Below are 20,356 nucleotides of genomic sequence, written 5' to 3' on the forward strand. Positions count from 1 at the left end.
GCTACGCGCCTATAACTGCTATCGTCATGAAACAAAAAAGTGCAAGAACGAGCTTTGTTGAATAAGCTTTCACCCGGTACCAAGCGCTTGTTGCTGAAGTTAATTGTTGACCCAGAAATATCGGGAGTTTTGGAACCTATTTTTAGAATGGAAATCTCCAAGTCTGACCAATGATTGGTGGAAAGAACCCTGGTCTACTCAAAAGTAGAACATGTGAAGGGAATCGTGTGCAAAAATGACTATGATTGGTCTGGCAGCCGTTTACCGCCGCTTGTTTTTGTAAACACACATGCTGGTCCCATCTCTGGCAACGCGCTTGATTCAGCAATGGCGAAGAATTCTTTACGTGCACTACTACCTATTTTCGATTACGCTCTATTCACGTACATAAGTGCATATCAAGGGCTGCATTATGCTTCCAATCATGGATAGGGATATTCAGGAGATGTGCGGTAAGTTGATTTTGTTAATTAGATTGTTATAGTGTTACATAGTTCTTCATAAAGTCATCAACCTTTGCCTGACCTAGATCTAGCTAGGGCTTGAAGCCGAGAGATCGCAAACATGCGAACGGGTGGTTTCATTCAGAGCGTTCTGTAATTAATTCAGTACCCAGTATTGTTGTAAATCTGGTTTGGATAGAAAGATAGGAAGCTTAAATTTCTTGAAAATATGGTGAAATCTAAATCAATTTGTTTTTAGTCATTAAAATTGGTGTTTTTTCTGGTCACGTGACCATTTCATTCTATCGATGATTCTGTAATGGTGACCTCTTTTTAAAGATCATAACAAGCTTGATGAACTCGTCTGTGAAGGGGGTGCAGCTGGCATTTGTTCATTGATGTCAATGAATATTCTCTTGAATATCGCGAATATCTGACAAAGTCTTTGATAACTAATTCATTTAATTATTTTCTTTTAGCCAATATATATATTTAGACTCATGAAACAAGTACCGGCACCAATTGAATTATTTTTTTCATACAACTTTTAGAGGCTGGTTTACTGCTGAAAATGGACTCTCCTACTCGAGAGCTTCATTCATAATAATACGTGATTATCATATAAGTCGGTACCTTTAGAACTGCTAGATCTATTCCTGAATAGACCCAATTTTTTTTTTAGATTAATGAGCCATGGGGAATTTGAACTTTGTTGCAGATCTAACTTGTGTCTCCTCCACCCTCCAATTGTCCTGGCCTTGGTTTGATTTGAAAATGGACTCTGCCCGGGCGGGAGCTTCTGCCCGATTTTTTATATTTTTGAAAAAAAATTGTTTGGAGATTCTTTCCAATTAAAAAAAAAGTAGGAATTAGAATTGAGGAGTTTTTGTGTGTGTTTGTGTATCTGATCTGTCATTGTTGAATATTTACTTTATTAATGCCTCATTTTATCTCAGATTTGATTGCAGAAATGGATTCCTGGCCCAAAAACACATAGAAATAGAGCTTTTGGGCGTCTTTCTTCTTGTTCTATAGAAGTTACAGATGATTTTGTTGAAATTATGCAGAATAATTTCTTATTTTTTCTCTTATCTAACCTCATATCATTGTAATGCTTCATGTTATAACAGAAATGGATTCCTTGTCCAAAAGTAGGCCTACATTGGCATGGAAAGTTTCAGACATTTACCTTGATTTTAGGTGATTTTATTCTGAAAAGTGTTTAGGCCATGTGTACCGTGTTGTGATTTTCTGTTTATAACGCAGAATTGGCAGTTTTCCCATATTTGTGGTTCCATAACTGATTAAATTGAAGTGCCAGAACTCTGAAAAAAATTGGGCTATGAATTTGCACTACTGTGAACATGTTTTGTAAGTTTCATGTCTTTTCAGCAATAACTTTCCATTTTATTGATGTCTGAAATCAGTCTTTTTAGCATTTTTGAATTAACATTATGCATCAAGGAGTAATTTTTTTCCAATTTTAAGTCTCTGTATTGGCTTTATTTAAACTCTGATTGTCCTCATCTTGGTATTTTGCATATAGACCTGCATGTGAGCCTCAACCAGATTGTCTGAAAATTTTGCGCAACCCCCCCCCGCCTTTGTGGGTGTCATAAGGAAGGACATCCGAGTAACGAGCGACCACCCCAACAAACACAATAAAGAAGAGACCTAACCCTTACCCTTCCCCCAAAAAGAACCTGCAACGGGACTCATGTAAAAAGGCCAAAACGAGTCCTAAATGAAAAAAAAAATTAAATTAAAAAACCACACTCCAAAACAAACAAGGAGCATATAATCTAGATCTAGATTCTAGATCTATATGGCTTACATCTACATTGCTATAGGGTTTGATACAATAACACAATAGTAATAGAATTGGAATATGAATCCTCCATATAGATCTAGTAATCTAAATAAATCTAGATCTAGATCTAGATCCAGATCTTGTAGAACAAGTGAATAGGAATAGGTCTTTAACTAGAAATCCGCATCCGATTCCGAACAGAGGGACTCAGCTGAGTCTAGATTCTAGATCTAGATATATCTAGATCTAGATTCTTCTAGATCTAAATAAATAAATAATTCACGCACCTGATGTAATGCTTATTTTCACCAATATTAATATTACAGCACAACCTATGATAGGGTTTGACAAAATAGAATTGGAATATGAATCCCTCATTGAGGTCTATAATGATCTATATAAATCTAGATCTAGATCTAGATTCTATTAGAACTAGAGAGTCAGACTTGAATGAATCCACACGATCTGAACAATTGAATTAGTCAACAAACGAAATTCAAAATGGCCGCTCGAGCACGAAACTGAAAGTAGATAATTAGGTTGTCGTCCTTTTTCGTATTCGCATTTCTACTCAGGTTCCGACAATTATGTCGGAAACGCCGACGTCGGCAGTCGGCGGTGCGCGCGTCGGCGGTCGGCACGAAAACGCCGACCGACGAAGCCGACGGGAGAAAAATGGGTCGCTGGCAGTCGGCCAAGCCTCGCACTACGCACATTGACAGATACAGGCGGGCCTTGCCATAGCATCGGCCGGTTCGCGGGTCGGGTCGCGATTGTCGGATTTCAGACGATTGTCGGCAAACATGCAGGTCTATGCATAGTTTATACTGGCACCTGCTGAAACAAATGATAATACACACTTTATGTAGGCCTACCTGAATATATTTTCTGTGAACTCACAAAATCGCACTTTTTAACGTGATTGTTAAAGTTGCCAAAAATTTACGCCGTCCACAAATTTCAAACGCCTGTCATTTTTTAAATTTATTGTCCGATTTCTATAATTCAAACACCAAAGTTCATGGTTTGCATAGTTCTTTATGATGCAACAAACATAAGTCTGATCAAAGCACTTTGAAATCTGGGTTTGTGGTACCTACAAAGAAGGAAAAACAAGATGAACGTAACCCTGGTACACATAGTTACCACTGAGTGGGGTTTGCTTTCCGTGGTAAAAGGTAATTATATATTTTTAAACTTTGTGCATGCATATAATTATGTGAGAGAGAGCGCGGACGCCGTCACCGGTGTTTGTGTATGTGGGTTGGAGAGGGAGGAGGGTTTTAGTTTTAGTAGGTTTTACAGCGTTTGCAAATGCATACGGTCATATGAGCGCCAAGGGAAGGATGTCAAAAGAGAAGTCCTTACAGGGAATCAGACTTACTCTCCTCACATCTCTAGCTTCAACAGCACAAAGTCTACTTCGACAATCAAGGCACCCCTGAAATAGCTAGTCACAAGAGTGACAAACAGACAAAAAGAGTAGAGGAAAATGACAATACTAAGGATTAGGAAAGAAAAAGCAGCAGTGACCCGTTGCAGATCAGGCACAGTTATGAGCGTGACATGATGAATCAGCCCATTTACAATTCTGCTGTGCATTAACGAGAAATGTCCCCCCTTTGGGAATGGCCCAAAGACACTAGTCAGTGGCACTGCCCTGCGCGGGTGTGTGTGTGTGTGTGTGTGTGTGTGTGTGTGTGTGTGTGTGTGTTATGGGGAGACTACACTCACGAGAAAATTTTTCTAGACGAATGACTTTTATGTAATTGTGCAAGTAGTTCATACGTAAATAGGGTGTACTAAGGGTGAATTTGTTGATTTTTTTCTGAAAAATGGTTCTCTATGGCAGCCATCTTGGGTTTTCAAACCCATTTCTTAGTGCAGAAGAATTTCACAGTAAATATTGAATTATCAGCCTGAAATTTGGCACACAAATGCAAACCTAAATGGACTGGGGATCCATGTGAGGATATTGACCTATCTTTAAAACTAAAAAAGTGAGCCCAAAGTCCCTGGATTCAGGGGTACATTTTATAAAAAATTTGAATATTTCCACAAGTTACCAATATTTCCTCACATAAATCAGGGCTGTGAGGGCAAAGCATATTCCGTCTTAGGTAAAACACCCTGAAGGGAGCGGATTTTTCTTTCTGATTTGGACATGTTTCAGGTCCCCCCCCCCGCCATTTTTTAAACTGCTGGTGACCGCAGTCCACCAGTGAAACATTTATTAGTGCCACTGGCAGCGCATTTCGGAGTCAAGGATCGGTTTGGAGTTTTTTATCAGCAATTTTCTTGATTCATCAACTGATTTAGACACAGATTTACCCAACATTTCTCTTGAATCGGGAGACAGTGTTAAAGAGTTTGAAGGCTTAGGTCCTCAAATAAAAGATTTATATGTGTGAATGATGGGGATATTGTGTTGTAGATCAAGCGAGGTTCAGCATAGAAGGGGATGTCGATTTTCCTGATCTCCAAGCAGACTGGACTAAAAATGATGATTTTGATACCAACAACAACATTAAAAAAAACAACACATAAGGGTAGTTAATTATTTAAGACACATTTTTTCCTTCTTACTGTAATTAGAAATTATGATAAATAAGAAAGATATGAGCTTTTTTTATAACCACGTTGAAAATTGGCATTTTTCTAAAATAAACCCACCACTGAAGGGAAGTAATGGTAAAAATGGCTTAGCGCTAAGTCATTCCAAGATGGTAAATGCCTATTAAAAAATATAAACTCAAGCTTGAAATTGAGATTTCCACAATAACTGCGCTCGTCTCCGAAGCGGAAAGTCCGGGTTTGAGCCTCAGTTCAGACAGGATATTTTTTTACCCCTCCTGCGAACCCAGGAGTAATGGGTACCTGACTTCGAGTTGGGGAAGTAAAGGCGGCGTGGAAAGGAACTGGTCACACTGCCACAATATGTCGCAGGCCCAGGAAGTTGTCTCACTAACACGGCAATCCCCAATGTCCAGATCGGATGCGGGAACAACTTTTTTTACCCAAACATAATGATGGCATGGGTATTTGCTAAAAAAATGCAGAGGGCGGAAAAAATGTCAGACATATGTCTAATAAACAGATATGGATAGCCTTTATCTTAGCTACCTGCTGGGCCAGAACTAGCATCAGGAGCCTTGTCAGAGAAACCAAACGTAGGGACTGACACAGCTGGGGTTACAGAACTGGCTGGTGACTGGCCAAACCCTGTTGCTGCACCCATCTGAAAGCCTCCACCTGGAGAAGAAAGACCAGTCAGATTCGTGGCTGCGGTGGACACACCAAAACCTGAAAAGCCTCCTGAAGAACTGCGGCCACTTGGGGTTGTAACCGAGCCAAATGCAGTTGCACTTGATGCTGAAAAAAAAAGTGTACAACTGATTAACCATTTAGCACTTGGCGATTGTACCTGATACATGCCCTAAAATCCTAGACGGTAATTTATTCTTTAATATCATGTTTCTTAAAAATTCACCAAAAAATTTCTTCACAAAATTATCTGGGGGGGGGGGGGAAGAGAGAACGCATATAAGGAAAAGAATAGCTTCTAACAAGGCAGTCTCTGCTGCAGTATAGTACGGTGAATTATTTCTCCCATTAAGTAGTGACTATTGGAGTTTTTATTTACTGCCAATCTGTTTTGTCAAATTAAAAAATAACGCCTCTGATGACTTAAAAATATTATATTAAAGTAAACCGAGAAATGAACTTTCAATATGTCTTTGATTAGCACTGATCCTTTGCTACGGAATGCCGATAAGCTAATACTCTCCGTCTAATGCATGGAGTTGATATGAGGATGCGATAAGCACTGAACTTTTGGAAAGTACAGATTTTTGTAAAAACAGGGAAGACTGGGAGCACTGCAGAACAGGGTTTTTTACCTTCTCCTTTCACAAATCTGGTAGTTTTGACACCTTTATCGGTATGGCGGAAGAACAGGCCCAAAATTGGTAACTGTAACTACCGGGGGAAAAACGGTAGATTTAGGTAGCCCTCAATCCCGAACGTCGCAACTTGCACACGTGAGCTTCGAGATTGTTCGCCCTTATCCGAGAAGTCTAGGTGTTAGATTTTACTAACCCTAAAATTAAGGGCGAGAGCCCAGCTGTTGCTGGATCGATAACAACAACAACCTACCCTAAAATGTGGCAGCAAGAACGAGCCAAGGAGTAGCAGTAGATAGAGTCAAGAGCCCAGAGGAAATGGCAAAGAACAAAGCGAAACCTTGCCCGGATGTACTCTAGATGAAGCCACACGAGGCTACTTCCTACCTGTCTGCCTGCGGCAGAATGCAGCCCTCGTAACGGGCCAGCCGGAGGAAGGGCAAAGTAGCAATAACTCTGAAAAATTAAATCAAGGCCCACGCAGCGCCGATGAGTGTGACCGAAATCGGGGACTCCCGTATAGGCGCTGCGGGCTTGTTTTACCGGACCCGTTTTCTCACAGTGCCCTATTTTCATTCACTCGTTCGGGCTTGTTTCTCAATGGATGAAAGCGAAACTTGGCGCATCTGGTGTATTTCAAATGCTAAGGAGGTTCAAGCAAAATTTTAAAAATTCAAATGAACCCAACATGGTCAGTACACTTTCTCTTATCTTCTGTTCCATTTCAGATGTTTGTTTGCTTTCATTCACTATCTGTTTTTGGTGCCTGTACACAGAGCACACCTGGTATGTTATGTTATACAATTACATGTATACACAAAAATATTGCAAGAAAAGTTAATGGATATCCCATTTTAGTAACATACCCAGGGTACCTTTTCAACATTTTCGTTCAGTGATAAAAGAGCCTTTCATACAAAAAAAATAACAGCAGATTTGGAATCTGCAGAAAAAATACAAAAGATAGCCAAGTTTCGTAGATATATATATATAAAAAAAAGAAAGTTGCAGGAGTTTGAATGTTGGCCGCAAGTCCTTGGCCTAAAATTTCTATGAATTTTTTTTACACATTTCCCCTAATATTTTAAAACTACTGAAGATACATCAAATATCTTTATAGATACAGGTTCTGCAGGAAAAACTACAATAGGCTGCCAAGTTTCATTCATGTATTCCGTTTATTACGGAATTTTTTGGGGAAAAAAGCCTCAAAACACCCAAAAGTGTGGACCGTGTTTTGGGATTTTTTCTTACACGAGTCACCCAAAAAAAATTCATTAAAAAAATCATAACTTTTTAATTTCTGAACGAATTGTCAAAATTCAAAAACTGTGTTACTCAGAGATAAGGCTATCATATGCACATTGTTTTGTTGGCTTTAGAGCAAAAAAATTTTTTTTTCATGGTTCTTGCTAAAATGTTCATCCAAATTGCTTTAAAATCATAATGGGCTTAAATGAAAATACAGAAAATTTTAAGAACTATGGTTCTTAAATTTTTTTAATCCATTGATAAATAAAAATGTTATTGGGATTTTTGTTTGATGTATTGTGAGGAAAAACTGTTCACAAGTCAGTATTAAATTGGCGTATATGAATGACAACTTTGCTTCTTCATGTGATTTTTTAGTGCAGAATCGCTTTTCGATGTCTTTATTACTTTGAATCTTAAAAACGAATATTTGCGTGAAATTTGTTGAATTGCGTGACATCGTTTTTACTATGATGCAATCACCCCTGCAATGAAGTCATTGGTGACCTATTTGGTTAGAGGCAGTCAATCACATGCCGCCTAGCGATCACGCGCCTCTCACACTTGGAATCCGTGATCTAGTTTCCAGTTCTTGTGTTTTATCGATGGATGGGTGGTAATTTTTAGTTGGTGCGTAAAATGTACAGAGATCTGAAATTTTACAGCAATAAAGAGGACGTGTGGGGCGCCTGTATGGTCGGGGATCAAACCGCAGCGGAAAATCGCACAAAACGGCTATTTCACCGGTTCTAGAAATCGTTCCGGATTGTACACTAGCATGTCGTTAGTTTAACCTTTCCTTTGATTGGTTGCTGAGTTTCATTTATTTTCGTCCACGAGTTTTCCCGTAACTAAATTTAAAAGAGAGCCACCTCTGATCCCGAGCGGCCCAAAAATTACCCCTCGCGCGGAGCCCGATTTCCGGCCCAAGGGCGCAGCAAGCGATTGGCATTGCTAGGCAAAGGGGGCAGAAAGTTGAGACGGAAGCAGACGACGGAACACAATAAATAAATACAGCAGCCGAAACACCAGAAACGCAGAGCTTCCGATGTCATCTTATTTTCAGTCCCAGTACCACTACTGGCTGTACTCGACAGCCAGTGCCAAGTACCGGACCAAAACTCACTGAAACCGCCCACCACTAGCCGACAATAGGAATGCGCCCCCGCACGCCCGCCCCCCACCCCAAGGAGAAACAACAATTTCATACTTCCATAGGAAAACAGTCCATTCGTAGCCGCCTCGTTGTTTGCAGAGCCAACTCCAAATAAGCACTTTGCACTTGAAGCATCAGAATCTGGATGACAAAGTAAAATAACATTAACTCAAAACATGATGCATAAGAATAATACTTTAGCAACCAAGCAGACTCGGATGTGTTCAGACTTCTGTGAGTTTGAACACAAACAGGGATGCCACCAAACGAGGCAGGCCAACTGTGCTGGAACTGACCTGTATAAGGAGATCCGCGGATCCCAGTTTTTTAACCCTAACTCTGGCAAGGGCCGATTAAATCGGCCCATTTCCTGCCATGAAACTGGCAGGGCCGATCTCATAGGACCATATAGTAAACTGCTGCTTCTGCCTTCCAACTAAATATTTGGGGCTTCCTAAAGTGATTTCTGATTGGCTAAAAGGCTAACCTACAACCAATCAGAATATTTCTACCATTCTGGCTTAGGAGAAGAGTATTTTGCTTTCAAAACAGAGGGATGTTTTGAAAGCTTGTTGATCAGGTCACAAGCCACTAATGCCAATGTAGATCTATCACTTGTGTGGGTCTAAAATGGCCAAAAATCGATCTTTTTTGGATACATTTGAAAGTGAATTGACTAGGGAAAGTAATTCAGACACTGTTAGTGGTGGATTTATTGGTGTTCAGTCAAGATTGGGATTAGATCTGACAGACAATGGGGATACATTACCAGTTCTCATCCTGCCCCGACTTCTCTTTCAAATGGAACACTAGATTCTACTACTTTGGGAGTCTAATAGGGGCAGAAAAAGGAGAGCTATAGAGTAAAGTAGGTTCCTTTTGCTATACTAATTATTACAGACTACCAGCAGATTGCTGAAAACCACATGGTTGTACTTAGAGTGTTTTTATGTTGAGTTTGGTATAAAATTAGCGAGTATCAGCTGCGTTCGAAACAGACCACATGACAAATTGAAACAGTCATAACTCATTACCTGTTCTTCTCAAACCTATAAAACTATACATTTTCTGAAAGGTAATTGAAAAACCCATATTTCTGCTATCTCACATTTTTTATAACAAGGAATACATTAGATTGGTGAATATGCTAATGAGCATGTAAATTTTTTATGTCAGCCATCTTGGATTTCAAAGTTACATAACCCCTTGAAAATAAAATCAAATCATATGTTCAATGGTAAAATATAAAAGTTCATTCAATTATCTTTCAAAAAATATATACTTTTGTAGGGTTTTTATTTGATGCAAGTCCATAAATTTGATTTGTAAAGCATGTGCACGTTTTGGCTGACTGGCCCTGCCATTCCTGTTGAAACCATTTGCCAGAGTTAGGGTTAAGGTACTTTGGTTTCAGAATTCCGAATGTTTTTAGTGTTTTGTGAATTTTGAAGACGCCTAGTGCTGCTAGATCCTGCTTTTCATCTTTTGGGGAGATCAAGCAGAAATGGTGACCACCCCATGGACGTTCTCTTTGGCATGTCCCAGACGCTGTAGCATCGTCGCCCGAAAGGCCCTTTAATTTTAAACAAGCCAGGAGTTTCACCTACTTCTCCTGTCTGGGACTAGTAGGGAATTGGGGTGGGAGAAATGTTTGTTTTTAGGTCCATGTGTTTTTGTGCTTGTTCATCTCCAGGCCTCCCCACCCGCCACCAAGTCCAACAAGGGGACACCGGTCGGAATTCCATAGCTGGTGTCAGGGCAGCCCTGGAGGTATACTCCCAATCGGATGGCAAAAAATCCAGTCTTCCAACCAAGATTGGCCAAAAAACCACTTCAATGAACCGGTCATAACCGGTTGAGTGCAGTAGGCCACTGCACCCGCCCGTCTAGACCAAATCCAGGGCCAAAGTGGCGTGTTGGTGAGGGAAAGCCATACCTCAGCACCAGGATCCAATTCTCATTTTATTTCTGGATCAGATTTTCAAGAAAAGTACGGAAGATTAGAAGCATATATGTTTTACCTATATTCATGATATTAACTTATTCCATTACCCATATCTGTCTCCCCCCGGTCAATATCAGCCGTAAGACGCAGGGTGCTATTATCAGCTACAAGGCTCGAAAGGCAAAAAAGTGACTTTCCATGAAAATTTTTTGGGGGTTTTTTTTGTTTGATCTATTGAAAGTTTGATGTCTTCTGCTTCATTGAAGATACAAATAAGCAACTCTAATGATTATAAATATTTTATTTTTATTTATTTTGGAGGTGTGTGTGGTTTGTTGTAAGCTTGGGTGATGAGATAAAATTTGGACCTCACTAGTTTGTAGGTGTGAGATCATTTATTTTTAGAACCATTACCTCATGACCACCTTTGCTTCAACGTTCTTCATTCGCAATTCATTTTTGGATTTTGACCCCTTTTCGGGCATGAATGGTCTGATATGTAAACAACTCTGATAGGTAAAACAAGAGTAAAAACGGTAACTTCTAGCTCACTTCAAGTTTGTTTACGTACACAGCTGACTGTGTAGGCGTGCCTTGTTGGTTGTTATCGTCTGTTGATTTTTCAGTTTTACACATGGATTGACTTCGTTTTCATTGTGTTTTAGTGCTTCTAAAAGATTATTTAACCTATCTCTTGATTTCTCAAAGCTGGCTCCTTACCAAGAGGTCACCGAGGCGGTCTATGTGCATGTGTGTGTATGAGTGTTGGTGTGTTTGTATGTGTGTGTGTGTGCTCTCGTGTGTTAATGGTGCAATTGCAAACGTATAATTAGGTAGCATAAACATGGCATGTACGCAGACCCGCGGCCTTCCGAGCGCATGGTTTCAGTAAAATGGGGGTAATTCAGATCTCTGTTCTCTCTTTGCTCTTTTCCTATAAAACACCAAATGCTGAACACTTTGAAAAAGTTCCAATTTTCTTCGTTACAATAGTTTAAGTTGTTTGTATATCCCGAGTATTTGGAACTGGAGAAAAGCCGTGGAAAGGGAAGCCCCTCGCAGTCAGAATGAAAGGTCCCCTGGTTCAAAATTGACACCCATGCATTCGAATGCTTTGCAGAAAGATTGATGATTAATTACCTTCTTTTCATTGGCGTAGAACTATACCGCTTTGAGCGTAGTTTCCCGAGGTTATTAGTTTTGGCCTTTGGATAGTTTGTTTGTTTGTTTGTTTAGTATAGGATTTTACGGCGCTCGCAACTGCATAAGGTCATATGAGCGCGCGGGACACACCTAATACTTTTTTGTTGGTAGGAAGTTTTGAATTTTGCCCGGGTGGCGGCCAAAGCCTACTTTTATCAATTTTAGACCACCAAGGGATCTTTAACGTGCGCAACTTGCACACGGGCCCTCCGAGATTTTTCGCCCTTGTCCGAGAAGGCTAGGCGTAGATCTTTCCTACCAGAAGATCAGGGGTGTGGCAGAAAGACAGCAGTTAGGAGGAGCCAAGGAGTAGCAGTAGAAAGGCTGCAGAAAGAGTCAGGAGCCCAGAGGAGGGGGCAAAGGAGGTGAGGGGATGGGGGCAGAAAGTGGAAATGAAAGCAGACAACAGAACATTGATAGAGATCAGGAAAGGATGTGAAAGGAGACAATTTTAGAGAAGAAAATTTTTTGGTCGCTACCCGGAATCGAACCCGGGACCTTTGAATGAGAGGCCAACACCTAAACCTCACACAAATGTCTCTTACTTATGTGAAAAGATCAGACCAATTGAACAATACTGAGTGAAGTAATGATTTTTTAAAATACCCCAAAAAACCTCAGTCTTCAAGGGTTGTGCACCTCGCGAGACCCCAGTCTTCAGCGAGTTAACTTGAAACAAAGACAGCCATCCATTGTTGAGGAGTAAAGTGGCCGTCTTATACAGTCATTGTAAAATGTAAGAATAGTACACAAAGGAGGAAATGGGATATCGCTGTTTGAGCAGGTGTGAGGTTTTTTTTTATACACACACTGTGGAAGCATTGTATTTGGTAAATTTGATTAAAATATCAAAACTTAAACTCCGAAAAACCATCAAACATTTTAGTTTGATTTTTATGGTAAAGAGCAATTTAGAGATAAGACGTATAAATGCAATGATGAGATAATCCTATGACAAACCTGAGAAATCTACAGATCTCTTGTAAGAAGACAGTGTCTGAGATAGACTGGTGGTAGAACTTGGAGCAGTGACTGCTGGCTGACCAAAACCGCCAAATACTGCTGCTGGTGCACCAACATCAAATCCTATTTAGAGCAAAAAATTAGTGAACGAACACAAGAATTGAAAACCCACTATCTCTTGCATTTTTGAAAAGACCACTTCAATTTCAAATGCTTCATCAGAGGTTCCTTAGAAAACTTATCAGCACTGACTGATCAGTAGGTCTCCGAGTGTACATCATATGAAGCAGACAAAACTTTGTCTTTGGCTGTTTAGTAGAATAACAGAAGAAAAAACTGAAATTGGTACATTGACACACAACCTCAAATTTTTAAAAAAAAAAAATAAATAAATAAATTAGCAACTCGATAAAGAGATTAAAATTTATCCATACAAGTGTATGTCTACACCAAAATACAAAGAGTCTGGGGAGCCAAATATAAGCATTATTCTATTTGGGTCACAAATATTTTCTTAAAAAGTCAACAATCTACAGTGATAACCGCAACAATTTCCTTTTACATTAAATTTTTTTTTGTTATGCCCTCCTAGACACAATTTACACTATTTAGGAGGCGGCTTCCGCCCCCGCCTGTCAGGGCCAACCTGGGCTGAGAGGGACATCATCCTACAACAGGAAGACAAAGATACTAAATAAAAATTTCTCCACTCTTCAATCGAACACGCGTATCCTGCAAACAGCGAAGCACCAAACTGCTACATAACAGACATCGGTAAATAGATTTTCTTTGACCAAATGTGTTTGCAGCTTACTAACAGAAAATAAATCAAGTAAATAAATAGAAGAAAAGGCTGGATAAGGTGTAATATCCAAAATGATTATCCATTCTGGCTTCATGTGGTGGCCGAAAATCATTCATCTCTCTGACTTTTTGCCTTTCCGTAACAACAAAACTTGTCCCCTTTTCAAAATAGTGAAAAGGTTATTTAAGAGGCAGGACCTCCCAAGTTTACGTCCAGCTCCGAAAGGACAGCCAAATGAGGAAATTCATCATGTGAAGTGTCTTTCCCAAGGACACAAGGTCAGACCAAGCAGAGGTTCGAACCCCTGAATCCGCAATCTCACAATTATGGGTCTGGCAGCCTCACCACTAGGCTACCGACACCACCCCTATTTTCACTTTGCGGACACAAAAACTGAAGAAAAAAATACCCAAAGACCGCCCAATTTTTTCCTTCCCATCTCCATTGATAATAACTAAATACCGCATTTATATAAAGCATTTTTGTTTACCGACACTGAAATGCCAACAACTGCATATATGCCTTTGGTAAAAAGTACTATTTCTAAATATGTCATGTTTTTTAAAATTATTTTTTTAACTTTTAGCTGTGCCTATCCTATCTGATTAAAGCACAAAATTATGGCCTAAAGCCATTGGCACAAAGGTTTTTCCACCAAAACAGGCGAGAAATTGGGGGTAATCCAGTGTTTGTCATCGAGATTCATAATGAACACTCACACTACGACACCATTTTTCTTTTTACTCTACCCACAGTTGGGTTCTCAGGGAAATTACTTGGAAATTCTGGTTCGCTTGAACCTGTGAGCAACTTTAATCCAAAAAAAAAAAAAAATGTTTCATTAAGTGTAATTACCATCACTGTTACTGATCCACTGAAGAAAGATTTTCCATCATCTTAATCTGTGATGTGTGAGTGAAAACAGTCTTAGGTCTGGTTGAGAAACTAATAGCTGGTGTAATATATTCACAAGAACGACCTGATCCCAAGATACTAGACCTTTCTTAATAATGTTCCCACAACAATTATAAGACTTCATAATTTTTACTGCTTCATCAGAAGTTCCATAGAAAACATATCAGCACTGACTGATCAGTAGGTCTCCGAGAATACATCATATGAAGCATAGGCATAGACAGACATTATGTCTTTGGCTTTTAAGTTTTGTGTGATCAGACTCCTCTTCCCTCTGTGCAGCGATGCCACTGGGATTTTATGAAAATTTGCCAAGTTGCCTCTGCAAGCAAAATGACAGTTCCTAAACATAATTAATATGAGGTTAAACATAAGTCAAAAAGCTAAGAATAATAAACCTTCTTCTTATGAAAAAAACGGAAACAACACATTTATGATCTGCATTTCTAGAAGAGAAGCACCTTTAAAAATGAACTAGTCCTTTCGGTACATCCTGAATATAAAAATACAAAAAACATTTTGCTACTCAAGTTGGCCTCCCATCAAGTAGGAACCCTGAAAAATTAACTTAGACGTAGAACCTACCACCTCAACAACTCTCACAACACTGTGTCTTTATATTTTGACCTTAAAAAGACCTCACCTTCAGAAGGTTTCAGTCCACCCTGAGTAGTTTTGTCTTTTGGAGACTGCACATCCAGGCCTGATCCAAATCTTCCATTCACAATGGGGGTCGAATTAGAAAGGTCACTGAAGCTTCTCCCCATGCCTAGCCCTGTGTTTGTATTAGCTGCAGAAGCACCAGGTGTAGTGGCACCAAAGCTGAATAAGCCTGGAGCTGGCTTGGCAGTTGGTGGATCTGCAGGGTTTATGTTCATAGATGGTGATTGAGGTGAAAAGGAGTTTGAAGGAGGATTTGACGAAGGAGCTAGCGATGATGATGAAGTCAAAGATGAGAAGCCGAAGCCAAGCTTCTGTTGCTGCTCAGGACAAGAACCTGAACCTCCTTTGCTGGAATCCTCAAGCTTTTGACTCTGGGATTTGTCCACTCTTGAACTGAAACTACTCCCAAACTGAAACCCCACTTGTACTGTGGAGGCAGCACTGTTTGATTCTTTAACGCTCGTACTTTCATCACCATTTCTTAAAGTGGCAGTAGAAGTTTGTGAAGAGGTCTCAGGGGTGGAAATGCTCCTACCACTAAGTGGTGTGCTGCTGACATCACCCCCTGAAGTGCCAAACTGAAAACCTTGTGACACTTTACTGTCCGTTAAGGATGCTGAACTACCAGAGGTGGCAGCACCGAACACAAATCCTCCTGTTTTAGCCTGTGACAATGAAGAACCACTAATGCCACCAACCTCAGAGGCACTACTAGTACTGAGCCCGATCTTGAACCCACCACTGACGTTTTCGCTAGAGCTGATCGGAGTCTTTGACGGGGCTGAAGTTTGGCCAAATACAAAGCCACTGGAAGAAGGATGGGAAAGAGAAGCGGTGGTAACAGCTGTGTTGCCAAACTTGAATCCTCCTGAGCCAACAGTGGTTGCAGTGGTCGCAGCTGGCAGACTAATTGAAAATCCGCCCCCTGGATTTAACTTCACTGCTGGTGCATCAGTACCGTTTATAGATGATTTTGGAACTGAAATTAAAAAGAAAGTCAGAAATTTAAAAATAACATTGATATACCCAACAACGGAGCAAGTAGAGAGGAACATTTTGAAAACCATATCTGTAATTCAAACACTATGAGTCGCCCTTCATGCTGTATCTGTTGATACTATTTTTTAAAAGTATATAAGCCAGTGATGCTAATGACTGGAGGAAAATCACCAGTGCCATGACCAAACTTGGGGACGAAAAACTTATATTTTTTTCAAGAAGGTGAGATCATTACAATCATTATGTCATTGCCTCAAAAATGATGATCTGTACTTATTTCAACAAAAGCACCGAGCGCCGACCCGGTCAGCGGTGAATCGCCCCCTATGGCGAGTGAGTCAGCTCTATACTGTAGTGTACTGTGTGCTCCCTGCGTTATTTTACATATTTCGAATTAAAAATGATCTTCGAAAACATGACTGCATTATTAAAGGCTTTCTATTAAAACGCCAAAGGCCAATATATACCACACGAAAGCCCGTTCAAAGCTCTATAGTTCTCCTCCAAAGAAAAGACAGTATTTAATCATCATTCTTTCCGCAAAGCATTCGCATGCACGGGTGTAAATTTTTGAAACGCCGATCACCCATTTCCACTGCGAGGGGCTTCGCTTTCCGTGACGATTCTCCAGCTCCAAATACTTGGATAGGTATATATACAGTCAAACATGCGTAACTCGAATTCGTCGGGGATTGGGAATAGTGTTCAAAATTTCCGTAATTCATCATGTCCTTTTAGTTTTAGTAAGAGTTTTACGTCACTTTTAACACAATAAGGTCATATATGAGCAGAAAATTAGAGGTGTTACAAGTAACAAGAGAGTAACAAACACAAAAAAAGGGGGAGAGATAAGGACGATAGATATTTGATAGAAAAGGAGCAAACCACACCAGAGCACCCGCAACTACCCAAGCCCCATCATTTCCGTGAAAGCCTCAAATACAAAGAAAGAGAGAAAATCAAGAGAGGTTAAAAAAGAATATTAAAACAATATGGTTAGCTTCCTTGATGAACGTGTTGACGGTGTGAAAGCAAGAAGATTGATGAAAGTGGAAAGCAGAAAATTTCACTTGTGCACAGCGAACTCCCACGTCATTTTCCCCCTCTCATTTCATTGGCTTACAGAAAGTTACGCTTCTTGCCATTCGCACCGAGCGCGTCCCACAACATGATTGCACGCGTGGCGAGCCAGTCATGCGGTGGGGTCAGCATCACTCCCCAACCCCCCTTCCTCCAGCCTCTTGTGGTGAGACAAGAACCACATATTGACTGTAACAAAAACCAAGAAACACCTACCCGCGGCCAGAAAGTTGGGTCTTTAGTAGAGAATGCCAAGTGAATTTGCTCGAGATTGAAGTGTTGCACGTTCCGAGTGTTCGGGAACTGCGTGAATTCGATTGATGATTGGGTAGATGTTTTACGGCACTATCGACACAATTTTGGTCATTTAAGCGACAACAGGTTTCAACCCTACAAAATCAGACGTGTTTTTAGTAAGTCTTTCGGAGCTCGCAACCGCACACGATCACACTATTTTCATTATGCTAAAAGATGAACAAACATTTACAAAATATTTTGGGTAAATAAGGAAAAGGCTTATTTACATTTGTATATACAATATAAATTTCAGTGTATGTATATATACACCGATAACGATATATTTTCATATTCTATTAAACAGTCCAATTTCTTTTATATATAATAACTTAAAATTTTTCTAGGCTCTATGATGTCAAAAAGGGTCTTAATATCTTTACATTTAAAATATGACGTGACGTGCGTGTGTCCTATCTTTAGTCGGGTAAAAATCACTTTTTCTCTTCGTGGGAGAAATCGTGGTTTCCTGGTCGTAAGTTTCGGTTGAATGTAATGGAGTTTGTTGTGTATTTGTTGATTCCAAATTTGGGACCAGGAGGATGTGATGTGTTCTTTTACTTTCGGTTTCATGTCAGAGAAAGGGATTTTACTATTTTTGTTTTCAGGTAGTTTTAGAGATTCTTTGGCAAATTGGTCAATGGCTTCGTTGCCATCAATGCCTACATGGCTTGGAAGACAAGCTATTGTAATAGTTTTTCCAGACTGATGTAGAAAATGCAGTTTAATTATAAGTTTTAAAATTCTGTTGTCGGAGGTGTCAGAGCGCTCTAAAGATTTCAGACTCGATCGATAATATTTAGGGCCATTTCAAGAGCTGTAGCCTCAGCAGTGTAGACTGAAGCTTCTGGGTGGAGTTTCCTTAAGCTTAAGCTGTGTGGCGATGCAAGGGCAGCAGCTCCAACTGAGGAGTCATTTTTGGATCCGTCTGTAAAGAGTTTCTCTGCTTCAGGGTATCTATTCATTAGCTGTTTGTATGAGTTCAGGTATGTAGTTTTGTCTGTAGACTTTTTGTTGTGTTTTTCAAGACTAGTATCTATGTTTGGTTTGGTTAAATGCCATGGAGGTATGCTGGATATGGCAAAGGGCTCGATTATGTCTTCAGAAAAATCAATGTCTTTGAGATCGTTCTGGATTCTTATTCCGAAAGGGGTTACTTTATTTCCTAAGGAGGATAAAGTTTTTAGATCTTCGGGAAGGCCAAAGACACATTTGTGGGCTGGGTTTTGGGGTACTGAGTAAGTTTCAAAGCATACTGCAAAGAGTTTTTTCCTTCTAAGTTCTAAAGATGGTTCATGAGCTTCTGCCTGTAAACTTTCTACAGGTGAAGTATGAAAAGCGCCTAGGGCAAGGCGAAGGCCTTGGTTCTGAACAGGGTCCAAAATTTTAAGGTAACACTTTCTGGCTGATCCGTAAACGGGACTAGCATAGTCCAGCCTGGAACGGACAAGGGAACGGTAAAGTTGAAGAAGTATTTCAGTATCTCCTCCCCATTCAAGATTGGATAATACTTTTAAGGCGTTGAGAGTCAACACAAAGAAAACATAGGGACTGAAACAGGACCAAGCATTATGTTCGAGATACCAGAGAATTTGTGATTTTCGTGTTTGAACTTCGTGGACTCTACTGTACAAACAACTTACACCATTGTAATGAGGAAAAGCTGAACTTTTTCAAGGTGTACAGCATTTGATGTTTAATAGCGAAAGAGCAAAGAAACAGCTAAAAGCCTGTATAAAGCGAGCATGGAAACATGTGCAAATAAATGAGAATCGAGAATAAAGAAAGCCACCAAAAACTAAAACAAAGAAAGTAAAATACTGTCACGTATGATTTCAACGTGACACGCGAGGGCTGCATCTACTGGGACACGTGGCCGTTCAAGCTCCCGTGTTTATTCGGACATGTGTGTCCTTTTTCTTTAGCATGAATGTGAGTACCATACTGTATACATCGTGGGTCTTTTTGAGAATGACGTGCTTCTCTTCCTTTTTGGACTAATGCATAAATATGCTGTGACTGGGAAATGCGCGATCGACGTTGGAGGGTGCTGACAACCAATCTCTAACGGAAATGACCCTTGGGGGTGCCACTCATTTGGAAAAAAAATAATGTGCATCACATTTCTCTCCCCGTGTTTTCTGTGTGCGCTGCATCTTTCTTGTCAGAGAACTCCCACCTTAAACCACCCTGATCCATTTCCTTACTGTTTGAATTGATGGGGATTTATTCACTATTACTTTGTATAGATCACCATGGGCTTGAACTGCAGACTTGCCGAGAAGAGTTGAAAATTTGATCACAACTTCGACATCGTAGAATGAAAAGGTTGCACCAATGTTTTGCCTAGCTATTTTCCTCGAATTTGCCTTGGACAAAATGCACAAGAACACCACAACTGACACATCACAGCTCTATGACCCGTTCACCAATGCACTTGCAATTTGGTGTTGAGATTTCTTAGACATGATGTCATGACGTTACAAAATTTAGTGGCTTGGTCTGCTCACGATTCAATGGACACAATTCGTCGCCTATCACACCAAAGGGCGTATCCCTGTTTTCTTACTTTTTCAGGAGAGCGATTTAAAGATTTTCAGACTTTGGTTGCTTCATCCTTTTCCCTTGTCATTTTAGTAAATTGCATCCTACCATCGGGATATTTGGATATTGTGGGCAGGATAAGATATCAAACAATGAGCAAGATTAGTTTTGCACTGTTTTTTATAATTTCACTGCGAAAATGTGCCATCTGTTGGCATACGCCCTTTCGTGTGATTGTTCATTTTTTTGTCCTGTCCAAAATCAGTGTATACGCCCATGTATACACCCTGTGTTTGAGTGTCCACACCATTAATTTCAGCCTTCAGACTGACAAGTAGGGGATAAAATTCCTCCAAGACATCACTCCTCACCCCCCACCCCCC

At 40.1% G+C, this 20,356-nt stretch overlaps 1 protein-coding gene across 6 annotated transcripts in view; it reads right to left on the bottom strand.

Annotated features, from left to right (window-relative positions):
• The window catches only part of LOC101858246 (nuclear pore complex protein Nup153), a 148,071-nt gene that overhangs the window by 15,220 nt on the left and 112,495 nt on the right, over positions 1-20,356 (bottom strand). For 3 of the 6 annotated variants that reach the window (XM_005091963.3, XM_005091964.3, XM_005091965.3), the window contains 4 exons: positions 15,037-16,035; positions 12,671-12,796; positions 8,617-8,703; positions 5,377-5,625 (listed from right to left, as the gene is read on the bottom strand). In XM_005091963.3, coding sequence (XP_005092020.1) covers positions 5,377-5,625; positions 8,617-8,703; positions 12,671-12,796; positions 15,037-16,035 — 1,461 coding nt within the window. The remainder of the gene's footprint in view (positions 1-5,376; positions 5,626-8,616; positions 8,704-12,670; positions 12,797-15,036; positions 16,036-20,356) is intronic. The other 3 variants (XM_035973960.1, XM_013091512.2, XM_035973961.1) reach the window with 3 other exon arrangements.

This window comes from Aplysia californica, unplaced genomic scaffold (genome assembly GCF_000002075.1).
Source record: "Aplysia californica isolate F4 #8 unplaced genomic scaffold, AplCal3.0 scaffold00038, whole genome shotgun sequence".
Taxonomy (NCBI): Eukaryota; Metazoa; Mollusca; class Gastropoda; order Aplysiida; family Aplysiidae; genus Aplysia; species Aplysia californica.